Source organism: Balaenoptera borealis, assembly GCF_965194805.1.
Source record: "Balaenoptera borealis genome assembly, chromosome: 19".
Lineage (NCBI taxonomy): Eukaryota > Metazoa > Chordata > Mammalia > Artiodactyla > Balaenopteridae > Balaenoptera > Balaenoptera borealis.
Genome location: NC_138878.1, coordinates 59,661,989 through 59,688,246, shown reverse-complemented (window position 1 = coordinate 59,688,246; position 26,258 = coordinate 59,661,989). Strand labels below are relative to the sequence as shown.

Genomic DNA, 26,258 nt, shown 5'->3' with positions numbered 1-26,258 from the left:
TTCTGTATTGTAGTTTACTTCCTCCACAAACTGCACAGTCCACGAGGGCAAACTCTGGGGCTGACTTGCTTATCACTGAAACTCCAGCACTTAGAACAGAGCTTGGCACCTAATAGGCACTCAGTAAACATTTTTATTTATTTATTTATATTTATTTTTGTCTGCGTTGGGTCTTCGTTGCTGCGTGCGGGCTTTCTCTAGCTGCGGAGAGTGGGGGCTACTCTTCGTTGCGGTGCGAGGGCTTCTCGTGGCGGTGGATTCTTTTGTTGCGAGGCTCTAGGTGCGTGGGCTTCAGTAGTTGTGGCATGCAGGCTCAGTAGTTGTGGCTCGCAGTCTCTAGAGCACAGGCTCAGTAGTTGTGGCACGCTGGCTTATTTGCTCCATGGCCTGTGGGATCTTCCCGGACCAGGGATCGAACACGTGACCCTGCATTGGCAGGCGGATTCTCAAACACTGCGCCACCAGGGAAGTCCCAAAATTTTCAAATGAATGAAAGAAGTAGGCACGATATGACCCTCCACTTTCCAGATGTGGAAACTGAGGCTCAAGGTCACAATCAGAAACTGGTGCAGTCAGGATTCAAACCCAGACCAATTTGGTTCCAAAGCCCTGGGCTTCCAAGGCCTGCTTGTGTCCAGAGGCAAATCTCTTCTGCTTTGGGCTCACTTCCCACCGCTATAAGGCATGTTCTGGGTCATTTCTAGGTGCTGACCCTCAATGGAGACTTGGAGAAGGTGGTCCAGTATTGTTTAAGTCCATTGTCAGCTTTTCTACCCTCCCCTCTCCCCCCAACTTCGGAGGCGGCTCCGACTGACACCGCCAGCCATCCAGGCATCACAGCTGGGCCTTTGTCAAAACCCGGACTGGATAATAAGGTTGTGGGAGATGAACGCTGTAGGGGAGGAGCTAAGGGCCTGGGGCGGCCAATAGGAAAGTGGAAGGAAAGGTTAGGGAGGGACTAACAGACTTGGGGGTAGGGGTATAAACTTAAGGGGCGGAGCCAATCCTATCAGGAGGCTGAGTCAAGGGCTCTGGGCCAAGAACCATTGCCCTGAGATGCTTAGGGAGCGGTGCCAAAAGCTCTGGGGGCGGGAATAGAACTTTAACTCCCCCCTCAGGATTCTGGGGGTGGAGCTAAGAGCCCTGGGGGCGGGCGTAGATAGAATAAACAAGAGTTCTAAGAAATGAGCTAGAATAAGAGTTCCAGGGCGGAGCTAGTGGATATCTGGGCGGATTTGAGACTCTGGGGTCAGGCTCTAGTCTTGCAAGGTGGCTTCTCGAAAATCCAGTAAAAGATTAGGGAGGTTTGCGGGGTGTGTGGTGTCTTCTTCCACCCTATCTTCCTCTAAGAGCCGGGGGCTATGCTTCGGGCTGAAAAGCAGAGAAGGCCCTGCCCCTTCCAAACCTTCTGCATCCCTATTGGCGGAGGGGGCCTGCGAGACAGGCTCTCATTGGTCCTGAACAGGCGAGGGTGTCTAGAGAGAATACGCGCCTGTTGTGGGCGGGACCAGACAGTACCGAGGGGGATCTCGGGTCAGCCAATCCCGGCCCGAAGATTGTGTTGGGGGGCCTGGCAGGGGGTGTCCCGACACCCCCCCCCCTTTCTAGGCATCCTGGGGGATGACCCCGGTGCCAGGCCCGGCGTCGGCCGCCTGATGCCGGGCGGGCCGAGCCGGGGATGCTGGAACGAAAGGCGTTGCTATGGCAACGGGAGGCAGGGCCTGGGGGGGTAGCCCAGGCCCGAGCTGGGGCCGGGGGGGCTGGCGGTGGCTGTGGCGGGGCGATGGCGGAGCGCGGCCCGGCCTTCTGCGGCCTGTACGACACGTCCTCCCTGCTTCAATACTGCAACGGTGAGACCCCTCCTCAGTTCCGACCCTGGCCCCGCCCAGGGCTGAACCTATCTCCTCCTGCCCCAACCTCCTCCCTCCAAGTCCCCATCCTCGCCCCTTGCTGAAGATTCCCCTTTCTCCCCTAGCAGGACCCTGACCCCAGAGCAAGCTCCCTGATCCCCAAAGCCCTGATCCCAATCCCCCACCCTCTTCAACCCTCCCCTTTTTCAGAGGTGACTGAACTGAGAGAAAGGAGCAGAACCTCAGGAGCTTGTGGCAGAAGGGGGGGAGGCCTGGAGGTCTGGAACTCTGCCTTCCCTATCCCCTCTCAATCCTCTGGGACCCTCCCCCTTCTCCCTAGCAGAGGGACAGATTAGGGGGAGAGTGGGATTTGGTGTTGGCTTGTGGGCTGGATGTGGGACTGGGTAGGATGACCAGAGGACTTTGCTTCGACTATACCCACCAAATCCTCAGGCCCCGCCCCTCCCACCCATTAGGACTCATCCCTTCTCCCTAGACAAATGGGTTCGATACAAGAAGGGTCACTGTGGGTGTCAGGCCCAGATGAGGGAAGCTGGAGGCAGAGGGGAGGAGGGAGGGATGGGAGAAGTGGGAAGTGGGGGCTGATTTCCGGGCAAAAGTGCTGAAGGTGGGGGAATGGTCAAGAGGGAGCAGAGGACTTGAGTCATGGTGGGTCGGGGGTGGGCAGGCCAAGGCCTCAGAATACAGCTGGCTCTTTGGATGGGGGTTGAAGGGCCAAGGTGAAAGCTCCCCCATTTCACTCAGCGGCCCTGAGAAGGAACTATCTTCCATTTGGAGGCTCACTCCCCTGGGCACACACCCCAGTGTCAGGGACCACTGGAGTTGGCAGAGCTCCAGAATGCTTATTTTGTCTCCTCTGCCCTTCTAAGAGGCAGGCTGACAGGGTGCCTAAGCCAGGGGTCAAGTACCTGTTCTGCTGCTGAAAGGCTGTGTGTCCATGCACAAGCAACTTCATCTCTCAAGGTCTCAGTCCCCTTCCACCTTCTTGCCTCCTAAAATGGGTATAATACTACAGCTGCTAGAGTTGCTGGGAGCACTGGGTACCATAATAACAGTTAATTATATTCTGGATTTACTGAGCACATAACCAGAGCCAGGTGAGGTGCTAAGCGTTTTGCATGAAGAGTGCCTGCCACGTGTAAGCTCCCTATAGCAGATCTCATTTGGGGCGGGGGGGGGGTAGTATTATTAATGGTAGGTAAGAGGGGTCTTGGCACAAGGAGGTGAGCAGGTCCTCCTGCACCTCACCTATTGGCTGTTTGACCTTTGGTGATCTCTGCACACTCCCCAACCTCCGTCCTTAGTTTCCTCTTTTGCAAAACGCTTTGCCAACGGGACCCTGAGATTCCTCCTCTTATGAGTTCCAAGTCCTGACAGCTCTCTCCCTCAGACCTCGGGAGGCCCCCACCTTCCAATGCAGGTCCAGGCACCCGACCAGAGAGGCGCTGGGTGGGGGGCAGGGCGGGCAAGGCCAGGCAGGCGATTGGGCTGCGGGGGTGGCGGGGGAGGGAGGGAAGGGATAGACGGCTGCACTGCGGAGCCCAGCGGACGGGCGGGGCGGCCTCCGACAGGGGATGGCAGGTGCTACTTCCACGCCCGGTTCCTGTTAATGATACCACCCTTACTTCTACCCGACTGGGAGCCAGGGCTTTCTTGGTTGTTGCCAGCAATGAGTCTGGGTATGAGTGGTCTGGGAGGGAGGGGGGAGGGGGGACCACCTTGGTCCTCTGCCCCTCCCACTTCGGGAAAAATGGGCGGGGTGGGGGGGGCGGCGCCCGCGGGAGACGGAGGAGTTATTTGGTTGCACCCATGGCCTAGAGGGGAGAGGGAGAACCGAATCAGGGGCATGGGGTACATAAGCCAAATAAAGAAGGGGAATAGAGGGGAGAAGCTCGGGTCAAGGAAGAGAGCTTGGGTGTCAGATCCCCGCGGGTATCTCCCTTCCGTGGGTCTCGGGTCTCGGATGCGCTGCCTGCAACTCCCATATCTGCCGTCAGGGGCCGCAGAAACTCTGTCCTTGCAGCAGGTTCGGGTGTCGAACCCCTTGGTGAGGAGAGAATGCGAAGGCGAGGGACCAGGCACGACCTTTTTGGCTTGGAAAGTCTTAGAAACAGAGAGGGAATGTTAGTACACGCGATAAAATCTTGATATTCGTCAGAGAATATCGGGAATCAATTCTACAATGTTGGTGTCACTAAGGAAGTTGGTGTCATCCTTAAAATGTTGATATGACTCATATGTATTTACCATCTTAGTCATAGAATCTTAAAACCAGAGTCGAGAGGCTCTTGATTCATAGACTGTTAGAAGGTTAGAGAGGAAGGGACTTCCCTAAGGTCACGCCTCCAGGGCGCTGCAACAGAGGAGTGTGCGGACAAGGGCTGAGAGCTGTGGGGATTTCCTTCCCCTTTTCTTGGCCCACATCCAAGCGTCCCAGCCCCAGGTTACTGGGGAGGAAGGGGGCGTGGCTGGCCCCAGGCTTAGGCCAGGGAAGGCTGGAGGGACATCTCACCTCGGGCGTTGTAGCTCCTGGGTGGGCCCCCCGCAGCCAGCGCTCCCTTGCCTTCCAGATGACAATTTGTCGGGCACGAGCGGGATGGAGGTGGACGACCGCGTGTCGGCGCTGGAGCAGCGGCTGCAACTGCAGGAAGACGAGCTGGCGGTCCTAAAGGCCGCGCTGGCTGACGCGCTGCGTCGCCTGCGGGCATGCGAGGAGCAAGGCGCTGCTCTGCGAGCGCGGGGCACCCCCAAGGGCCGGGCGCCTCCGCGCCTAGGCACCACAGCCTCGGGTATCTTCGCTAAACTGGAGGGGTGAGATGGGAGGGACTGGGGCCAGGACCTCACACTCACCCCCTTCTGTCCTCTAACCCCATTCCTCTAGTGTGTCAGCTCTTGAAAGGCCTTCCCATCAGGACGCCCCTCAATGGCTCGGGACCCCCGCGGCGCGTGGGCGGCTATGCCACGTCCCCATCCTCCCCCAAAAAGGAGGCGACCTCCGGGCGCAGGTAAGGCACGGAAGCCAGGATCCCCAGTTTCCTCCGAGACCGCGGAGGCTGTTTATATGGAAACGGATGGACTCATGTGTCCGAACACCAGCAGTGGAAGGTCCGGGGAAGTTCTTGCCCGCCTCCGGCACTCGCCTGCTGGCCTCGCGAGCTCTGCCCCTACCTATGTGCTCTCTATTCGCAGTGCCCGCCGCTACTTGTCACCAGAGCGCCTCGCCTCAGTGCGCCGCGAGGACCCCCGCAGCCGCACCACATCCTCTAGCAGCAATTGTAGCGCCAAAAAGGAAGGGTAGGTGTCCGAAGCGGGGTCGTGCCACAACGGGTGGGGCCAGGACCCCAGTTAGGCTTGGAAAAGCATGGGGAATTTAGGGTGATGCCCCAGGCCACGAGGTGATAACCTAAAGCGCGGTCATCTAGTTCAGAATGCGGAAACAGTGCCGGAGGCTCGGAGAGACCAATCTTGTGATAGCGTGGTTGAACTGGAAGGCATGGAAACGCGGAGCCAACATGGAGGGGCGTGGTCAAAGCATTAAGGGGCTGGACTAGAACATAGGAGACGTGGATGATTAGAGTCTCTTGGAGGAGCTGGAGTAGAAGTTAGGGAGGAGCCAGGTTTGTGGGCGTGGCTATTAAGGTAAATGGGAGAGTCCCCATTGAGTCTCAGAGATGCAGCCTGGGCAGGACCCTCAGAGGAGTTTCTGCAGGAAATGGGGTAATCAGAGGGAGGGAAGTGATTGGAATTTGAGGGTGTGGCCAGAGGGTTAGCCAGGGCAGAATCAGAACCTGGGGTGGGGGTAATGGACTAAGACCAGGTGCCGTAGTGTCCGATGCAAGAAGCTGGGCGGAGGGGAGCCTGGGGCGCTGCCAGGTGGAAATGGGCGTGGTTTGAAGGTTGGGCGTGGTCATAGGTGGGCGTGGGCAGATATCAGTAGGCTTGAAGGGACTCTAGGTGAAAGTGGTCATGGTCTGAAGTTTGACCGGACCTGAGGAGGGTAGGCGGTTCCATGGGGAGCTGTCAGTTCAGGGGCAGGATCGGAAGGAGAGGTGTGTATGATCAGAATGTTGGGCATGGTCAAGTTCCCAGAGCCCGGGCCACACTGAAGGTCTGGGCGGTGTAAAAACCTGAGTGTGGAGTCCTGATGCAGTGGGCGTGGTCAGGGCTTGGCGGGGCCGGACTAAGGCAGGACCAGAGTCAAAACCCACACATTTCAACCTCATTGGAATAATGGCAAACACGTACATAAGCTATGTGACAGGCACCACGCAAGGCATGTTACATGAATTAACTAATTTAAGCTTCGCAATCACCTGGGAGGTATGTATTTTTATTATCCCCAATTTAAAAGTGAAGAAACCGAGGCGAGAGGTTTGGCAACTTGTCCACACTGCTAGGAACTGGCAGAGCTGGGGTTTGAACTCAGGCAGACACGTCCCCGAGTCCATGTTCTCAAAAAACACTCTCCCTCCCCCCAAAAAAGAGCCTGGTATCACGACCCCACAGCCAGGGACCTGAGACCCAGTGTGACCCTCCGGCTACGGGGTTAGCAGTGGAGGGCGGGGCAGGGCGCGGCGGCGTGGGCGCCTCCCAGGGCCGGAAGCGGCGGAGCCGGTCCCGGCTCCACCCCCGGCCCCGAAGCTCCGCCAGCCGCCGCCATGAGTAGCTTTGGAGTTGGGTGAGACCCTCTCGCACACCCCCCTCCTCCTCGCGCTACCGGGATCTGGATCCCAGGTTTCCCCCTTCTCCGGGGACCCAGACCCACGGGCATCACCTCCTTCCGTCAGCAAAGGGAGTTGGAGACACGCCCCTTCCCTTAAACCCTCACCTCTTCCCTTTCTGCTTGAAGTTTGGGGCTCTGTGGGACTGGGGGTGGGGAGCGTTGGGAGAACCGTGCTGATTAGGTGGGAGGGGTACCTTGTGACGCTCCTCTTCCAGGATCGCGTCCCTGCCACTTCGTGCTGTTTGATCTTTGGCGATCACTGCCTCTCTGGGCCTGTGTCTTAGGCTCTGCAAGGTCAACCGAGCAAAGCACACGGCCTGCAGAGAGGCAGCGCTCCGCTCCTTACTCGGCCCCCATTTTTCATCAAAGACCTCCGGGGAGCGCTGGGGTGGGGAAGTGGTTTCTCCCAATTTCTGACTTGCCTGCTAATTAGGGCTTTCTTTCTTTTCTTTTCTTTTTTTTTTTTTCCTTTCCTGACAGCAAAACCAAAGAAGTTATCTTCAGCATGGGTAAGTAGGGAGAATGGGAGGGGCTTCCTGGGGTGAGAAGCCAGAGCTGGAGGTCAGGAAGCCTGGCTACTGGCTGGGCCTTTGCCTCTTTGACCTCATTTTCCCCACCTCTTTTAATTAAAAAAGTAAAAAAGTGAAGTCGGAAGGGGAAAGGAAATAGGATTGGGGGCTGGTGTCAGCACCTGACCTCTGGGGATGTTCTGGCAGAGGAGGGCTCCGTGAAAATGTTCCTGAGGGGCCGCCCCGTGCCCATGCTGATCCCTGACGAGCTGGCACCCAGCTACAGCCTGGATACACGCTCCGAGCTGCCTTCCCGCCGTCTCAAGCTGGACTGGGTGTATCCTTTTGCTTTAATCTCTTCCTCCCACTCCTCCCAACCCACCCGCCGCCCCCAGCCTGGAGGGGACCAGAGCCTTTCTGGTGTGGGACTTCAGCTGGAGGGAGGGTCTTTGTACTGAAGGTGGGACTTTCCAGGCCTCTGTGGCTTTAGGGGTCAGGAAGAACCTGGAGTCTGGAGGGAGCAGAGGAAGGCAGGTTAGCTGACATGACCTTTTATGATTCATTCAAGGAGCAAATGTTTGCTGAGTGCCCTCCATCTGTCAGATCCCCTTCTACATGTGGGCTGTGTTCCCTGAGCTCACCTTCTAAAGTGGGGGAGACCGAAGACAGTGATTCAATAAATAAGATAATTTCAGTTAAGTAATAAATGCTGGGAATACAGTAAACTAAGCTCAAGTGAGAGGAGTAACTGGGTTTCTCTGAGGAGAGGGCATTTGAGCTGAGAATCGAACATTCAGGGGCCAGCCTAGGAAGAACAGAGGGCACGGCAGGTCTAAGGGCTCTGCGGCCAGAGTGAGCTGGGTGTATTTGAGAAATGGAAGAAGTTGATAATGGTTAAGAACCCTGTCTTTGGAGCCTGGCAGAAATGGGTTGAAACCCCAGCCCAGCCTCTGGCTGGCTCCGTGACCCTGGACAAGTCATCTTGCCATTCTGTGCCTCAGTTGCCTCCTCTGAAAAATGGGTGTCATGATCTCAGATTCATAAGGCTTTGAAACAATGTGCTCATCATATGGGCCCCATAAACAGAGATTGATTAAAATAATAACTAATCATTATTGAGCACTTATTATATGCCAGGCACTGTTCAAAGCTCTTTCAAGTATAAATACGTTGAATAATATGATCCTTCTCTTTTGTAGGATCGAGAATATATTTTTACAACAAGTGGCCTCCGAGAGCTCTCTGAGGCCTGCAGGTTGGGAACTATTACCCTTTCTTTCCAGATGAGGAAACTGAGGTCAAGAGAGGGGACCAAGCAGAAAGAGAAAAACAAATATATTAACGTATATATGTGGAACCTAGAAAAATGATACAGATGAACTGGTTTGCAGGGCAGAAATAGAGACACAGACATAGAGAACAAACATACGGACACCAAGGGGGGAAAGGGGGGAGGATGAATTGGGAGATTGGGATTGACATATATAGACTAATATGTATAAAATAGATAACTAATAAGAACTTGCTGTATAAAAAAATAAATAAAATAAAATTCAAAAAAAAAAAAAAGAGAGAGAGGATATCAAGCCCTGTTCTAAGGAGTCAGAGCAGATCTGAGGCAAGAACTCTGATTCTGAGCCCCAGGCTTTTTCCAAAATGCAGACTGGGGCTTGGGATCAGCATCCTAGGGACGCAGTCCCTGACCTCCTCCCTTGGCCTTGGTTTCTGCTCTGGAGGAGGGAGGAATGTGGGAGCCCAGAGCCTCTTTAAGGCAGCTGGAAATATTCGCAGGAATCAAAGAATACCATGCTGTCATGTCAAGCTGGGCTTGATAAGTGAGCATCAAAAGAAAAGCAGTTTTTTTTTTGAGGACTTCCCTGGTGGCGCAGTGGTTGAGAATCTGCCTGCCAATGCAGGGGACATGGGTTCGAGCCCTGGTCTGGGAAGATCCCACATGCCGCGGAGCAACTAGGCCCGTGAGCCACAACTACTGAGTCTGCGCGTCTGGAGCCTGTGCTCCGCAACAAGAGAGGCTGCGATAGTGAGAGACCCGCGCACCGTGATGAGGAGTGGCCCCCACTTGCCGCAACTAGAGAAAGCCCTCGCACAGAAACGAAGACCCAACACAGCCATAAATAAATAAATAAATAAACCCAAATAAAGTCATAGTTTAAAAAAAAAAAAAGAAAAGCAGTTGACACAGCAACAGTCAGTATGGGCCTCATTCCCCAGCCCAAAATGGCTGCAGGGTGAAGCAGTTTCTGTGGGGTCGGGATACACATATCGACATTCATTCAAATGTTTCCTGAACATTCTGGGGCTAAGGGCTGGGTTCCAACAGTCCCCAAATCACAGTCCAGTGTGGGGACAGAATCTGTGACAATGACAACTCAGGCTGGGATGGGAGAACCAAGAGAGGGCAGCTGACCCAGCCTGGGCATCAGGGAAGGCTTCTCAGAGGAGGAGTTGTAGAAGAGAACAAAACGGCCCAGTCTTGGCCACTGTGGAACCGATAGTCTCATTAAGGAATAGGTGACGTTAACAAATTGATCAGATAAGTGGGATGAGTCTAGCGGAGGAAGTGAGCCTGAGGCTTGATCTGAGGACAGGGCAGCTGAGAAGGGTGGCAGGTAGCGTGTACTAGGCAAAGGGAAAGGTTAGTGCCAAGACCTGGGTGACAGTAGTGATCTTGGCATTTTGAGAAATTCCAAGGTCGGAGAACAAAGGAGGGCAGAAGCCCTGCTAAGGCCAGGGAGGGGCAAACCAGGCCAGTGGAGGAGCTTGGGCTTTCTCTTAGGGGAACTGGGGAGCCACAGAAAGTTCTGAACAGAGGAGGGTCACATTCCTTCAACAAATGTTGAACTCATATGTCTGCTGTGTACCAGGCCCTGATCTGGGCACAAGGGGTACATCAGTAAACAAAATGGACAGAGGTCCCTGCCCTCCTGGAGCAGACACTGTAGTTCGGGAGACACAAAATAAATTAAACAGATAACGTGTGGGATGCCAATGAATGTACTGCAGGAATATGAACAGGGAAGGGGGATGGGGGCAGTTGAGGGGGTGTGAGTTTGCAGTTTTTTTGTGTTTGGCCGTGGCATGACTTGTGGGATCTTAGTTCCCCAACCAAGTATTGAGCCCAGGCCCTGGAAGTGAAAGCGCTGAGTCCTAGCCACTGGACTGCCAGGGAATTCCAGTTTGCAGTTTTAAATAACTGGGAACTATTTGGGAGAGGCTTGGGAAGGCCTTTCCAAGGACCTGACAGTTGAGTAGAGACCTGAAGGAGGTGCGGAGCCATGGAGAGATGAGGAGGAGGAGTATTCAGGTGGCGGGAAAAGCAAAGGCCCTGAGGTGACTGGAGCTGAACAGGTGTGAGGGGAGTGAGGAATCAGGGTCCAGATCAGGCCAAGCCTCTTGCCTGGGCTTTCATAAGGATTTTTTTTAAATTAATTATTTATTTATTTGGGTGCGACGGGTCTTAGTTGCAACACGCGGGCTTCTCTCTAGTTGTGGCGCGCGGGCTCAGTAGTTGCAGTGCGTGGGCTTAGTTGCCCCGTGGCATGTGGGATCTTAGTTCCCTGACCAGGAATCGAACCCGCGTCCCCTGCATTAGATGGCGGATTCTTAACCACTGGACCACCAGGGAAGCCCCCAAGATTTTGACTTTTGCTCTGAGATGGGAAGGTTCTGAGCAGAGGATGGATGTGAATTGACTTAGTGTTAACAGATTTTAACAGGATCCCTCTGTGGGGAGGAGGGTAGACAGAAGGTTATATTAGTTTCCTGTGCTGTTAAAACAAATTACCACAAACTTGGTGGCTTAAAACAACAGAAAATCTCACAGTTTCTGGAGTCCAGAAATCCCCAGTCAAGGTGTCAGCAGGACCGTGGTCCCTCCAGAGGCTCTGGGGGGAGAATTTGTCCCCTGTCTGTCTCCTAGCTTTTGGTGGCTACTGGCAACCCTTGGGGTTCTTTGGCTTATAGTTGCTTTACTCCAATCTCTGTCTTCACACCGCCTTCTCCCACCCTGTGTCTGTGTCTTTTCTTCTCTGTCCCTTATAAGGACACTTGTCGCTGGAGTTAGGGCCCATCCAGATAATCCAGGATGATCTCGTCTTGAGATCCTTAATTACATCTGCAAAGACTCCTTTTCCAAGGAAGGTCACATTCACACTTCCCAGGGGTTAATAATTTGGTGGCCATATTTTTGGGGGGATACCATCATTCAACCTCCCACAGGGGTAAGAGTGGAAACAGGAAAACCTAGCTCTGTTGACCTTCATCTGGGAGTCAGTCAGCAGATGCAATGCAAAACAGGCTCTTTAACCGGCCCCTGGGCACCTCCAGCTATGGCTACCGCGGCCGAGACTGCCGGGCCAACCTTTACCTGCTGCCCACAGGGGAGATAGTGTACTTCGTGGCCTCTGTGGCCGTGCTATACAACGTGGAGGAGCAGAGGCAGCGGCACTACCTGGGACACAATGATGACATCAAGTGGTGAGGCCTGGGGGGAGGACGCCAAATATTTCCTGCTCGGGACACTCTTAGGGGAGGTGGGCGGGGCCAGGCCTTCCTTGGCCTGCAGGCTGAATTCAGGGGGAAAAAAATGTGGATTGATTATCAATACTTCAAATGTCGGTGAATTCACTCAGATGCCTGAATTTTTCACTTCCTTTGAAAACTTCAAGTGGGCACCCCAGACAATCCCACAGTGTGTTGGAGCCCCGTGGTGACAGCCCCTTTATTTTTTATTTTTTTATATTTGGCCTCACCGCACAGCATGTGGGATCTTAGTTCCCCGACCAGGGATCGAACCCGTGCCCCCTGCAGTGGAAGCGTGGAGTCTTAACCACTGGACCGCCAAGGAAGTCCCTTTTATTTTATTTATTTTTGACAGCCCTTTTAAATGGGTGTGTTCTCCTGGCCATTTGTGGTACAGGCTTGAGCCCTCTGGGCACTTGAGTTAGAGACCGCAGGCCTGAGTCTTGCTTCTGAGTCAGGGTACCCAGAGAATATCCCCTTATTGCTACTGAAGAGCTGAATCAGTGCTTATTGACTAACTCATTCAGCCAAACTGTGGAATGAATAATCAGGCATCGCGACTGTGGCCTGCTGTGGGAGGGGTCCCGGCCTGTTGCGAGCCCCCCCCCCCCCTACTGAGCTCTGTCCATCTGCCCTCTCTCTCCTCAGCCTGGCTGTCCACCCTGATATGGTCACCGTCGCCACTGGACAGGTGGCAGGCACCACTAAGGAGGGGAAGGTAACAGGGTGGAGGGGGCAGGACCTGGAGACTGGGATGGAGTCGTGGGAGGGTCAGGAATCTGGGCCCCCCAGGTAACCGGCCTCTCTCTTTCCTGCAGCCACTGCCGCCCCACGTGCGCGTCTGGGACTCTGTTTCCCTCTCCACCTTACACGTGCTGGGCCTGGGGGTGTTTGACAGAGCTGTGTGCTGTGTGGGCTTTTCCAAATCTGTAAGTCCTGTGCCATCCCTCGCCTGCCCCGGGTGCCCCTTGGGGCTGGAGGCCACGCCTTCATCATGGCGTCACAGGTGCTGGCCACGCCCCCTGGCCCTCCAGGCTGTGTGCCCACATTTGTGGCCTCATAGGCCTGCTCTGTTAGCCCTTATGAGGGGACCATATGTCTTGATTGCTCCGCAGAGAAACTCCTCAGTGATCCTTTGTAGATCAGTTAACGCTTTCTGCATTATTTTTTCACATCACCTTTCATTCTGGAAGGGTCCTTATCCCTTAGGCATTTTAATCCCTGTGTCTAGGGCAGCCCTGCTCCTAGTACCACCACAAATGGGTGTTGGCAGGTATGGAGGAGATAAGCACAGAAATCGAGAGTTAGCCTTTAGGAATTTGTACAGCAATTTGACATTCACACAACATCCAAGTGTGTGATTGGTGGGCTTTTTTTTTTTTTTAATCATATGTTACATTTTTACTGTATTTTACCAGAGTATTGCCTGCAATGGATCGGGGAATAAAAAACAACCTGTCATCCCATAGACAGTTTTAAGAACCTCACAGGTTTTCTGAGACCTGAGGAGACACTTGAGAACTTTGGGGAAATAAAGCTATTTTGTTGCCAAAGTGTGGGGGAAAGGAAAACTTTGCAAAATCAAAACTAACCTGCGCTTAACTACAGGTATAAAAAAAGCAACATCGTCCCGACTTTATTAACTGTTCAACTTCACAGCCCTAAAAGTCATTCCATAGGAAAATGCAGATTAGAGGCTCTCAGTAAGAATTCCTGACCTCGGGCTACTTGCAGAGAAATTGTAGCTGAGGGGAAATTAGAGGAAGTTCCTAGGGACCAGTCATTTCAAAAGGAAAATTATAAACAGCCTTTAAAATGTGTGTGGCCCTGGATGGGGAGTATATTTTCATGTGTTTCACATGACTTGGGTCAGGACCTTTGAAACAGGCCTGAGTAGCTAATGCCCCAGTGGGCAAGGTGTTGGAGGGAGGGGGTGGATCTGGCCCTCCCCCATCCTCTCTCCTCTTCCTAGAATGGGGGCAACCTCCTCTGTGCGGTAGATGAGTCCAACGATCACATGCTTTCTGTGTGGGACTGGGCCAAGGAGACCAAGGTGGTAGATGTCAAGGTGAGGTAACCCTTCTTATCCCCTCTCCTTGGGGTCTCCCTGTGGGATTGGCCAGATCTCAGTGTTCACAAGTCTGGAATCAGACTCATGTTGAAGTCCTGCCTTTGCCATTTGCTGGCTGTGTGACTTCGGGCAAGTGGCTTGCCCTCTCGGAGCTTCAGTTGCCTCATCTATAAGATGGGGATAATGGTAGCATCTTCCTTGTAGGGAAAATTTGGCTTTGATGTTGGCATATGGGGTGGGCAAACCAGGCCCAACAGGAGGATCGGTACAAGGTGGCTGCTAGTTCTGCTGTCCTGCGATGTCCAAGACAGACCTTGACTTACGTCTCCGGGCGATAACCTGCTTTACAGATGAGGAACCTGAGGCATGGTAGAGGGGAGAGCTGCTTGCCCAAGGTCACGTGCTCATTCTGGGCTGGGGGCAAGAGACCTAGGATTGGGGCCCATGGTTTGGGGAAAGAGAAGTAGTTGAGAGGCTGGGCTCTCAGTGAGTTGATTCTGGACACAACCTGGCTGTGTGTCCTTAGGCAAGTGAATTCCCCTCTCTGAGCCTCACTTCATCATCTGTAATGGGAGGTGCTAATGAGCCTTACCTTACAGGGTGCTGTGGGGTTAAATGAGTTGATGGATGTTAAGTGCTTGGCACAGAGGTTGGTGCAAAGTAAGGGCTCTCCTCGTGCCTGCCATTATGTTGATGAAGAAAACAATAATGCTTCACTGGCTGGCCCTGCTTCCTGTACTTTAGTTTGCCCGTAAAGGAGAGGTACAGGCAAGTTGGGTGTGCAAGTGCACAACCCACACAACTGTAGAGGGCAGTCCTTCCTGGGTTGGGTATGGTGGTCCTGATGGCTTTGAGGTCCTCATTCAGAATCTCCCCCACCCCCTAAAGTGCTCCAATGAGGCCGTGCTGGTGGCCACCTTCCACCCCACAGACCCCACCGTGCTCATCACCTGCGGGAAATCCCACATCTACTTCTGGAACCTAGAAGGGGGCGGCCTGAGCAAGCGGCAGGGCCTCTTTGAGGTGAGTGCCAGGGGTACTGGGGCAGGCTGGCCCTGAAGGAGGCTGGCAGGGACACTCAGGCAGACAAGAAGATACCCCAGGGGCTGGAGGTTGTAGGGATGCTGAGATATTGCCTGCTGGGGCCTCCGTTCCCTTATCCATACCAGTGGGGTGGTCCTCCTTAACTCTTTGAAGTTGTGAGGATTCAGTGGGATGAAGAGTATAGCGACTCCTAGCAGATAGTGGGTGATCAATAAATGGGTTGCTGCGGTTGTCAATATTCTGAATGAACAGAGGTCAGAGGCTGACTGGCCGAGAGAGACAGAGGGAGAAACAGCAGGAAGCACAGGGCCTGGGAGAGAAGACGCAGGCACACCTCTGACAGGGCTCCTTTGCCTTTGGTGAGAGTTGGGGCTTCTACCCCAAAAGGGGAGGCCCTGAGAACACCAGGCTCAGATGGAGATGAAGACGGAGATATTGAGATGAGAAGAGGGTGGGCGGGGCAGGGTGAGGGACCTAGAGACAGACAGAAGAGGGGGCGGGAGGGAAGGAGAGGAGAGGGGTAGGGGCAGAGAGAGAAGAATCCAAGCGGAAGACAGCAGGGGAACCAAGGACAGAGACTGGGACAGAAGTCAGGGAGGAGAGAGAGGAGGGAGGAAGGGGTCCGGGGTGGGAAAGGGAGACAGTGTGGTCAGAAAGTGGTCTGTAGGCGATGTGACACTCCATGGACGTGGATTGGAGATGAGGATGGTCCACACAGGGCCACTCCCCAGAGCATGGAGGGCATCCTGGACCACTGTCCTGGGTGACGGGTGAGCTCTGGGAGGCTTCCCGGCTTCAGCGACCCTCTGACACCTTCCCCTTCTCCCCCACCTTAGAAACACGAGAAACCGAAGTACGTGCTGTGTGTGACCTTTTTGGAGGGTGGCGATGTGGTCACCGGGGACTCTGGGGGGAACCTCTATGTCTGGGGCAAAGGTCAGTGTCAGCCCCACCTGTTTGGTTCCCCAACCGAGTCCTCCCTGACTCCCTTTGGCTGTGCGTCCCTTTCTCGGAGCCTGCTGATATGGAATGTACGATACAACAATACAAATCATTACTTGTCCAATTCTAACACCTCCATCAAGGCTCAGCTCCAGTATCCCCACCTGCATGAAATCTTCACTTATTCCCTTCCCTTGTCCTCTGCAAATCCCACGGCAGCGATCAAGTTTGAACTGTAAATGAATGGGTTAACCTGGTGTGGATGGAGGGATGGATGGAGAGGTGGTTTGTTCCAGAGCGATGAATGAATGAATGTATAAGTCAATGAATGAATGAAGCGTTCGTCCTACCCAGTGAATAGAAGAATGAGTAGATGAATATGCTGTCCTTCTTAATGGGTGGGTGATTAGGTGAGTGAACAATTAAATATATGAATGGTTGTCCCCAGAACGGATGACTGTGTTAATAAATGACTAGGTCTTTTCCCAGGCAGTGGATTACTGTAAATTTACGAATGAATGAATGAATGAATGAGTTTATTCAGTCATCAAACCACTTCCTGGAACAATCAATTCTTCATAACATGTTAATCCATTGGCTGAGATAACCATTCATCTTGGGGTAGTGGGAGAGGAGTGGGTTTGGGAGTTGGGCAGGCTTTGGGTTCAGGTCTCAGCAGTGCTGTGTGCTCTCTATGTGGCCTTGGGAGAGTCATCTCCCTTCTGAGACTCAGTTGCAACATTTGTAAAATGGGTATAATACTCTCTCCCTCATACGGTTGTTTTGAGCTTTTCTTGAGATTAGACAGCTGAGAATAAGCTCTGAATAATTGGCAGTGTGTCTTTCCCAGCAGACTGTAAGCTCTCTGAGGGTAGAGACTTGGTCTGATTGGTTCCTATATCTCCCACCACTGGGTCCAGCCCTCAGGGCTACAGAATGTTGGGTGGGTGGGTCGTTAGAAAGATAGGTGGACAAAAGGACGTATGTACACGTGGCACCACTTCTGAGCCTCGAAGGATGGATTGAAGAGAGTTGCTTTTTCTTTCTCTCCACTTAGTCCCTGCCCCAGCCTCTTCCCTGGTTCCCGGGCCTTCAGTCTTGTCCCCTCCAATTCAGTTTGTTCTTAGAACCAAATGTAAATCTGACCCTATCCTTCCCCTGCTGAACCCTTCCATTACTACCCAGTTCAGATCCCTCAGAACAAGGTCCGGATTCCTCACTGAGGTCTGCAAGGTCCGATTCCTCAATGAGGCCATGCATGGTCTGGCCCTGCTTTCTCTTGTCCCTTGCATGTTATACTTGGTCACACCAGATTTCTTTAGTTTCCTAAATAGTCCATGTTCTCTCTGCCTTTTGCACATGTTGTTCCTTCTGCCTGGAACACTTTTCTACCCTCTGTTGTCCTAGCCAACTCCTACTCAACCTTCAGATCCTTGCTCAGCTGTCCCCTCCTCCAGGAAGCCCTCCCTGACCCACCAGGCTAGATGCCCACTCTGGGATCCCACAATCTCCTGGGTTTCCCCATCCCAGCCCCAACCATGTTGGGTCGTCACTGACTGGTAGTAGGTCTGTCTCTGAAACTCGACTGTGATCCCTGTGAGGGTAAGATCTGAGGTTGCCTTCATCAATACCCAGCATCACCCAGCATGAGGCTGGGCCCAGAGTAAATGCTAGTTTAATAACTGTTGACTGAATGGATGAATGAACAGATGGTTAGGTTGACAGATGAGTGGATAGATGGATGAATGGGTAGATGGATAGGAAAAATAGATGGAAAATGGGCGGATGTTTGGATAGAAGGATGCATTGACTGGTGAGTGGGTAGTCAGATGAAAGAGAGGGTGAATGAATGGATGAGAGGCGGATTGATGGATGGATAGACGGCAGGAAGTGTTGATGGCCGGATGGATTGGTAGATGGGTGATTGGATGGGTGAGTAGATAGATGGATGGACAGACCAGTAGATAGGTGAGTGGATGAATGGGTGGGTAAGTGGGTTAGGGTTAGGGTTAGGATCAAAGGGTGGATGGGTAGATGTTACTTCAGATGGTTTATTAGATGGATGATAGGGTATTTGAATAGATGGGTGGTTGAGTAGATGGGTGGGTGGAAGGCTGGGTAGAAGAAAAGGTGAGTGAATGGCTGGATGTAGGATTGAGAGTTTGAGGTGTTTTCTGGGGTCAGTATGGGGGAGCTTCCCCGTGCTGACCTCTGCCCCTGGCCACCCTGCAGGTGGGAACCGTATCACACAGGCCGTGATGGGTGCCCACGATGGCGGCGTGTTTGGGCTCTGCGCCCTGCGGGACGGGACGCTGGTGTCAGGAGGGGGCCGCGATCGGCGGGTGATCCTCTGGGGTCCCGACTACAGCAAGTTGCAGGAGGCGGAGGTGAGGGGGAGAGGCTCATATGAAGGTGAGGAGACCTCCTCCCGCCCCACTAATACTAGACCCTGCTCTCCCAGCCTGTCTCCCCCACCCCCCAACCCCACCTCTGCGTGTATCCTACACTCATCTGCCTGCCCCCCACCCCCCTTTGCCTACCCAGGTCCCCGAGGACTTCGGCCCCGTGCGCACCGTGGCGGAGGGCCGGGGCGACACACTGTACGTGGGGACCACCCGCAACTCCATCCTGCAGGGCTCTGTCCACACTGGCTTCTCGCTGCTCATCCAGGTGAGCTTCTCTTCTGCACCTGCCCTGCTCCCTCCCCACCCGCCTCTCTTCTCTCCTCTGCACCATTCATTCCTCCTCTCTTCCCACTCCCATTTCACCTCACCTCCCTGCCCCATCCCTTATCCTCTGGCCTGGTAAACACCACTTACCTTCCCTTTAACTGCTCCTGACACATAACCCCACCCCAGAACACCCACGGTCCAGCAATGGGTTAACTGGTAGCACAGCAGAGGGGTTCCAGGACCCTGCTCCAGCTGTGCTGCCCCCTGCTGGTCAGGGTGGTGTCCATTTCTGTAAGTGCCCTGGCAGGTTGTCACACAGGCCTTGAGCCACACACCTCCCAGGTCTCTGGCTACAAGGATCTAGGAAGACCCTCTGGAGTCTTCTCAGATGCCCATTCCTTCATCCTCATGGGCCAGAACCCTACCACATATCCAAGTAAAAAACCCAGCCTATGGGGGAATTCCCTGGCCATCCAGTGGTTAGGACTTTGCACTTCCACTGCCGGGGGCCTGGGTTCGATCCCTGGTAGTCAGGGAAGATCCTGCAAGCCACATGGTGCGGCCAAAAAAAAAAAACAAAAACCTGGGATCGAAGCACAGCCCTGTCACTCACTCGCTGTGTGATATGAGGCAAGTGAATAACCTCTCTGTGCCTCTATGAACCAGGAGAATAATAGAACTGACTCATGGGGTTTTGTAAGGATTCAATGAGTCAGTTCATGCACAGCATTTAGAATGGTGCCTGGCACAGAGTAAGTGCTCAAAGAGTCTTGGTCAAAATTACTCCTTGTTCAGTGCCCCCCCACCCCTTCCTTCCTTCCTGACATGCATTTTACCTCTTACATGGTAGCTGAGATCTGTACAGCAGCTGCATTTAGATTCCCCCCTCTGGCTCTTGTTTCCATGGAAGAAGATGAGGAAAAACAAGGGCTAGAGGGATTTCCTAGGTGTCCCAAGACCAGAATGGACCTTAAAGACCTCTAATAATAGTATCAATATTATTTAGTATTAATTATATTATTAATATATTACTAGATTTATATTATTTATTAACATTAATCATTATACTAATATCAATAATTATAATTCTGTTGATTATCATTGTTAATTACTTTAATTATATATTAATAGTGTATATTATTACTACTGATAATAGTCAGCCACTTCCATTTGGTGAGCACTTTGTACCAGCCTCATACACTTTCCATCTATTCACACTTTCCATCCATAATTTGAGTGAGCAGAACAATGCCATAAGACACATACAGTGATTGGCCCCATTTTACAGAAGATGAAACTGAGGCTCCAAGGAGAAGTCATCTGCCCAGGTGACTGCCACAGTCAATAAGAGAGAGCTGCAGTCAGACTCACCAGGCTGAGTACCCTCCATGGGTTCCTACAGCCTGCTGGGCACCATCTGACTCCCAAGGTCAAGCTCCTACTCATCATGTCTCTTGCCTCCCATTGTGCACACTGGAAAGCAGAGACCTGGGGGGAGGGGCAACATTTGCCTCGAGCCCCACACTGGGGCAGGGGTCTGCCCAATCGCAGCCTCCCTCAGATACACTGGGGAAAGGGTCTTCCCTGGGTCACCTGTGGGGAGAGTGTGTTGCTGGGGCTAGTCCAGCACTTCTTTCTGGCATCAGACTTTGGGGAGGTGGGGGATGCAGAGGAAAGGCCTGGATTGGCAGTTCCATGCTATCATCTCTCCTTTCCGCCAGGGCCACGTGGAAGAGCTGTGGGGCCTGGCCACACACCCCAGCCGGGGACAATTTGTGACATGTGGTCAGGATAAGTTGGTGCATCTGTGGAGTGTGGAGTCCCACCAGCCCCTGTGGAGTAGGATCATTGAGGTAAGAGGATGGGGGACTTGACACACCATTCTAACAGAACGACTTGTCTCAATGTGTCAGGGTTCAGTGCATCAAATGGAAGCCACACTTGGTGTCTTTAAGCAGAAGGGGATTTAATGCAGGGAACTGGGTGCTTACAAACTCACTTGGAAGGGCTAGAGGAGTGGGTTCTCGACTGAAAGGAAGCCCAGAACAACACCACAGAACTGACCTGCCAGAGGAGCTGCTGCCTCTGCCACAGTCAGGAAGGTGGGGAGTCAGGAACCACTGAGTTCAAGAAAATGCTGTCATCGTAACTGCAATCCAGGAACCAGGATGCTGTGGTCGCTCAAATGTTGGCTCTAGAGCTACGCTGTCCAATACATGTGGCTATTCAAACTTAAATTAACTTTACATGTAAGTAGAATTAAAAATTCAGTTTCTCCTTTGCACTAGCTACATTCCCAACATGTGGCTAGTGGCTACCGTATTGGAAAGTGCAGATAGAGAACCTCTCCATTATCGCAGAAGGTTCAGTTGGACTGTCTTGCTCTAGAGTGACCCAATGCTGGCTACATTTACAGTGGCCAAAAACAGATACTCTGTGCCCTTGCCTTTCAAGGCTAGTGACTGCTCACCAGCATAGCAAATGCCATTGCTTTCACAACCCAACTGATCAGTGGAAGTGGCAGAGCGGGGCCTCCACCTTGTACCTGCCAGAGCCCACAGCAGTGCGACTGATTGTCAGGCCCAAATCACAGCTGACCCTAGCCACAAGGGATTCTGGGCAGTGTAGTTTTTAAGCTCTCCTGCCTGTGTGGTATGGGACAGTAGAAGGTCAGTCATCATACTCCCCACACCACCCTTTGAGGTTTTGCTCCAGGAATCCAGGGTTACCTATGATCCTGGAACACTTGATGGCCTTTGAACTTCTAGGAGTCAGGGATGGTGTGCCCTGGAAATTATTAGGGCCATGTATAATAATCCTCACTCTGGCTGCCTAATTGAGCACCTACTATATGCTAGGCCCTGTGCTCAGCACAGCAGTTCTCTAGCCAGGGCATAAGAACCACCTGAGTTGTTAGAAACACAGAATCCTGAGCCCCAACCATGGGAAGTCTGATTCAGGAGTTCTGAGTTTAGTCCCAGAAATCTGCAATTTATAACAAGAACAAGCTCCCTCGGGTTATTCTGATTTGGGCAGTCTGCCCACCATGCCTGACATTGGCTTAGCACTTTACCCACATTGTCTTTTTAACTCGCCCCCCCACCCCAACCTCCACAAGGCAGTAGAGATGATGGATCGCCCAGAAACAGGAAGGTAAAATCAGGAAACAGGCCCAGAAAGGTAAAATCACTTGCCCTTCGTAATTACAATCATAGCTGACCTTTATTCAGTGCTTCCTGTAGGCCATCTTACTCACCAGCTTACCATTCTAAGGACTTTACACCTTGCTTATAACAGTCCTGGGGAGTGTGTATTGATGTTCTCCGTTTGGGGCAACCAAGGCCACAATGGGGAAAGTTATTTGATGTCACATAACGAGGAAGTGTCAGGGCCACAGTTTCAAACCACGTCTGATTCCATGGTGCTCTGTTGCCTGCAAATCAACCAAATGCCCCCGAAATTTAAAAAGTTTGTGCTAGGAGTTAGATAAAGATATGGGGAAACAGGCACTCAGACAAGCCTAGTGATAAGTCAATATAATTTTATAATGGAAAGCAAATTGGCATGATATATCAAAAGTCTTGAAAATATGGATAGCCTTTGTCCGAACAATCTCACTAGTAGAAAAGTCCCTAAGGAAATCATCTTGGGTTTATAAAGCTGTGGGAGGTTAAAACAGGACTGAAAAAGGATCCAGAGTCAACAGTGAAAGGAGGAATATTTTCTGTTCGAGCTGACATGTTAAAGGAAAGGAGAGTGGTTTCCAAAGCATCTGCAGCAGCAGGTTACTGGAGGGCAACAGAGGGAGGTGAGAGCCCTCATGCCAGGCTGAGAGTTGGCTCTGAGGCTGGGGAAGTGTGGGCCAGATGGAAGGGGGACCCCAGCTCCCAGCCCTTCCTCTTCTCTCCCTCCTCAGGACCCTGCCCACTCTGCTGGCTTCCACCCCAGTGGCTCTGTCCTGGCCATTGGCACGGTGACTGGCAGGTAAAGCTGATGGGCATTTGGGGAGGGCTTCTCTGCTTCCCCCGGGAACTATCCCTTGATCACCTCCCCCCGCCTTCCCTACTGCCCCAAAGCTTACAGAGAATGATAATTAGGTACCAACTGTTTACCAGGCCTTGATCTCCCAACATTCCTCTGGAGTCAGCCTCTCTCCCTAATCTTTTCTGGGGTCCTTCCCTCAGGCCCCACAGATTGCCACCCTTCTCTACCAGATCAGCTCACCCCTCCTCTCCCACCATGCCTTCTCCTTAAAGATGGCTGCTGCTGGACACAGAGACCCATGACCTGGTGGCCATCCATACAGATGGGAATGAACAGATCTCAGTGGTCAGCTTCTCTCCAGGTAAGGGGATGGGGCCGGGGAGGGGACCTTGGAGAGGCCAGGCCTGGGAACTGAAGCTCAGAGTTACTGGCAGGGGGAAGGGGTGGAGTCTGTGTGGCACAGCCTAAGGGCGGGGCCAGGCCTGTGGCAGGGATGGAACTTGGGACTACTGAGGAGTCTGGGATAGTGGGGGGCTGAATCTGAGAGAGGAGGGGTAGAGCCTGGGTGCCTCCTCATAGCCCCCTCCCCCTCCCCCAGACGGGGCGTACCTGGCCGTGGGCTCCCACGACAACTTGGTGTACCTGTACACGGTGGACCAGGGCGGCCGCAAGGTCAGCCGCCTGGGCAAGTGCTCGGTGAGTGGGCAGTGGCCCCCAGCCCGCGCCGCCACCCCATCCAGGGGGTGCAGAATTAACCAGTTTTCTACCTCAAGGGAGCACAGCTTCAACACTCAACTGACTGCCCTGATCACATCAAGGAGTTTTAGCCCCGCCCACACATTTACCCTCTCCTGTGTTTCAAGCCCGTCCCTTTGTGTAGCCCCGCCCCTCACGTTCTAAGCACACCCTCTGTGTAGCCCAGCCCCTTGCATTCGAAGCCCGCCCCTCTGTGTCTAGCTCTGCCCACTTGTTCTAAACTCCCCCTTGTGTTCTAAGCCCTATTTGTCTAGCCCCGCTCATCACAGTCTGGCCCCGCCCATGATAGTGTGGCCCCGCCCCCACACCCCAAAGGCTTGTGTATCTTTCCTCGAGACCCCCTGTGTTTTCACCCTACCTTTGTATTTTGCCTTCCACCCATCCTGGTCTGATCCTACCCGCTCCAGCTCTAACTCCATCCCTTCCCTCCCCTGCAGGGCCATTCCAGTTTTATCACCCACCTGGATTGGGCCCAGGACAGCAGCTGCTTCGTCACCAACTCTGGGGACTACGAGATTCTGTACTGTGAGTTCTCTGAAACCCAAAGGCATTCCTCCTTCAGCCTCTCTATTGCGTGTGCGATTTGCATAGCCTTCCCTGGGTTCTGGAAGGGGAAGCAGGGGCTTCAAGTCCCTTCTCCTCTGGCTGTTTTATTCAGGGGTTGATCTGACTGGCTGGTCTCCTGGCTTCTGGTTTCCTCCCTGGTGGACCCAGCTTTTAACCAGTTCCTCCCCCTCCGGGTTGGATGGCTGGGGTACAGGTTTCTAAGCAGATACCCCTGCTCTCATCTTGAGATGTCACCACCCAGGATCTAGCGCCAGTCTGGAGAGGTAGAATAAGCCCTGGGACCTTAGCCTCCTGTGTCGGACCTCAGTGCCCATTGTCTGTGATATGGATGAATTAAGTCAGTAGTTCTTTCTGTTTGGTTTTTGGTTTCTGGTTTTCTTGGCCGCGCCGCGCAGCTTGCCGGATCTTAGTTCCCCGACCAGGGATCGAACCCGTGCCCCCTGCAATGGAACCGCGGAGTCCTAACCACTGGACCACCAGGGAATTCCCAGTAGTTCTTTCTGCTCTGAACACCTCCTCCCATTTTCTGCCCCAGGGGACCCAGCTACCTGTAAGCAGATCACTACTGCAGATGCTGTGAGGAACGTGGAATGGGCCACGGCTACTTGTGTCCTGGGTTTTGGCGTGTTTGGTAAGTTCTGGAACGGGGAAAGTCTTGCTGAGGACAGGAGTTCCAAGAAACATCCCTGACTGGTGGTTTTCACAGTCTCTTATTACCTCTAAGGTAGGAAACTCATTCCTTTAGACATGTGAGCAGCAGTATTTTTATAAGAGGAAAGGTTAGGGTGAGGTGACTACTCAGGTCCCTTGGAACTGTAATGAAATGAGACCAATTGGGGGTGTCACCTGGCCCAGGGAGATTCACACAGCCTGTGTCCCAGTCACCCATTCATTTAGGCATTAATGCACTCAACACATACCCCCTGAGCACCTCTGTGCCCAGCTGGGCAGTGCTGAGACCCAGTGGTGACCACGACAGCCCTGACCCTGCCATCATGGGTCTCACAGTCCAGTGGAAGAGAGAGACCTGTCCCCAGACCACCCAGAGTAGACTGGGCTGGGACAAGGAAGTCCAGAGAGGACATGTGGCCCCAGCCTAAGAGGGAGTCAGGGAGGGCTTCCTGGAGGAAAGGCCATCCAAACTGGATCTGCAGGATGAGGAGTTAGGTTCTAGGGTGGTGAAGAGGGAAAGCAGTGGCTAGTCGAAGGGAATAATAGCCATGTATAAAAGCCTGGAGGTGACAGAGCTTGGTATTTGGAGAAATGCAAGAAGGCAGGATGGCTAAATCATTGCAGAGTTCAAGGGAAGCACTGGTAAGGACAAGGCTGGAGCAGTGTGGGGGACAAGGCAGAGCTTGGGGGTCATGGTGAGAAGCCTGGGCCATGGGAGCTTTTTTTTTTTTTTTTTTTTTTTTTGTGGGATCTTAGTTCTCTGACCAGGGATTGAGCCCAGGCCCTCGGCAGTGAGAGCGTGGAATCCTAACCATTGAACCACCAGGGAATTCCCCATGGGAGGGCTTTGAGCTATAGAGGGATAGGGTCAGATAAGCATTTCCAAAAGATTATTCCAATTCTAGAGACAGGCTAGGTGAGAGAAAGGCCGGGAGGCTGGGGCTGGGGCCTACTCGCCTTGGGGGTCCCTGGCCCCAGCTACCATCTTACCACCAGCCACCCCCAATCTTGCCCGCAGGGATCTGGTCTGAGGGAGCAGATGGTACTGACATCAATGCCGTGGCCCGTTCCCATGATGGGAAGTTGCTGGCTTCAGCTGATGACTTTGGCAAAGTCCACCTGTTTAGCTACCCCTGCTGTCAGCCTCGAGTGAGTCCCTGTGGGGGGCTGGCAGGGTGGAGGTACCAAGCAGCACTGCAGGCAGGATTAAGGCAGCCCTTTCCGGATCCCAGTTTCACCATCTGTACAAGGAGGGCAGTGGCTTGATCCCAGGGGCCTTTCTTAATTTGAAAGTCGATAAACTACCAAGTCTGTAGTGCTAAAGCTCTGAGCATCTGCATTGTGAGATCTTTGGTTCTTTTTCCTATTAACTCAAGAAGTATTTATTGAGCACTTACCAAATGCCTGGGCCCAGGGAATACAGCAGTGAACAAGACAGATGACCTCCTTTCACTTCCTTCTTTCCGTATCACAGGCTCTCAGCCACAAATACGGCGGACACAGCAGCCATGTGACAAATGTGGCCTTCTTGTGGGATGACAGTGTGGCCCTGACCACAGGGGGCAAGGACACCAGCGTGCTGCAGTGGCGGGTGGTCTGACCTGGCGGGTGGGGGGGTTCCCAGGAACATGGGGCTCAGGTAGAGTCAGGTGGCAGGGTTGGAATTCTATTTTCGGGAGATGTCTATTGCCGAGTAGAGTAATATATACCCAGAGTATGTCTATAGCAAAGGGGGTTACGGGGGTGGGAGGGTGGACTGACAGACAGAAGTCTCTATTTATTGGGGTGGGAAAAGGGGTCACATTGCTTTGGGGGAGGCATTAGGGTGTTTGGTTTGGGGTGTTTTTTAAGTTTATTATTTTATATCATCCAGAAATAAAAACACGTGCACTGAGGTGGAGTGTC

General features: G+C 53.0%; 1 protein-coding gene and 1 long non-coding RNA gene across 5 annotated transcripts; one reads left to right on the top strand and one right to left on the bottom strand.

Moving 5' to 3' along the window:
- Window positions 1-26,248, top strand: EML2 (EMAP like 2). Of its 4 annotated transcripts, XM_082370123.1 has the most exons (22): window positions 12-1,850; window positions 4,442-4,660; window positions 4,753-4,876; window positions 5,061-5,165; window positions 7,075-7,103; window positions 7,311-7,440; window positions 11,451-11,600; window positions 12,294-12,363; window positions 12,464-12,574; window positions 13,618-13,713; window positions 14,605-14,739; window positions 15,597-15,696; window positions 17,935-18,089; window positions 18,247-18,372; window positions 20,096-20,227; window positions 22,291-22,358; window positions 22,631-22,719; window positions 22,957-23,054; window positions 23,552-23,639; window positions 24,217-24,312; window positions 25,372-25,502; window positions 25,828-26,248. In XM_082370123.1, the coding sequence occupies exons 1-22, from the start codon at window positions 1,679-1,681 to the stop codon at window positions 25,951-25,953; spliced, it is 2,550 nt and encodes an 849-aa protein (XP_082226249.1). In that variant the 5' UTR covers window positions 12-1,678; the 3' UTR covers window positions 25,954-26,248. The 4 variants fall into 4 exon arrangements, 3 of the variants coding, with proteins under 3 accessions (XP_082226249.1, XP_082226250.1, XP_082226251.1); XR_014238093.1 differs by lacking the exons at window positions 22,957-23,054; window positions 25,828-26,248 and having other exon boundaries at window positions 1-1,850; XM_082370124.1 differs by lacking the exons at window positions 12-1,850; window positions 4,442-4,660; window positions 4,753-4,876; window positions 5,061-5,165 and adding an exon at window positions 6,491-6,549.
- Window positions 1,847-5,167, bottom strand: LOC309617639. Its single transcript, XR_014238095.1, has 3 exons — window positions 5,040-5,167; window positions 4,384-4,512; window positions 1,847-3,974 (listed from the first exon to the last, which is right to left on the bottom strand). It is a non-coding gene; the product is annotated as an uncharacterized lncRNA (long non-coding RNA).
- Window positions 26,249-26,258: the final 10 nt, after the last annotated feature.

Excerpts from the sequence above, each read along its gene's own strand:
- EML2 (XM_082370123.1), top strand. The coding sequence starts at position 1,679 with ATGCTGGAACGAAAGGCGTTGCTATGGCAACGGGAGGCAGGGCCTGGG. Across the intron at positions 5,166-7,074 it reads TGTAGCGCCAAAAAGGAAGG|CAAAACCAAAGAAGTTATCT; the intron begins GTAGGTGTCCGA and ends CTTTCCTGACAG. Across the intron at positions 7,104-7,310 it reads AGAAGTTATCTTCAGCATGG|AGGAGGGCTCCGTGAAAATG; the intron begins GTAAGTAGGGAG and ends ATGTTCTGGCAG.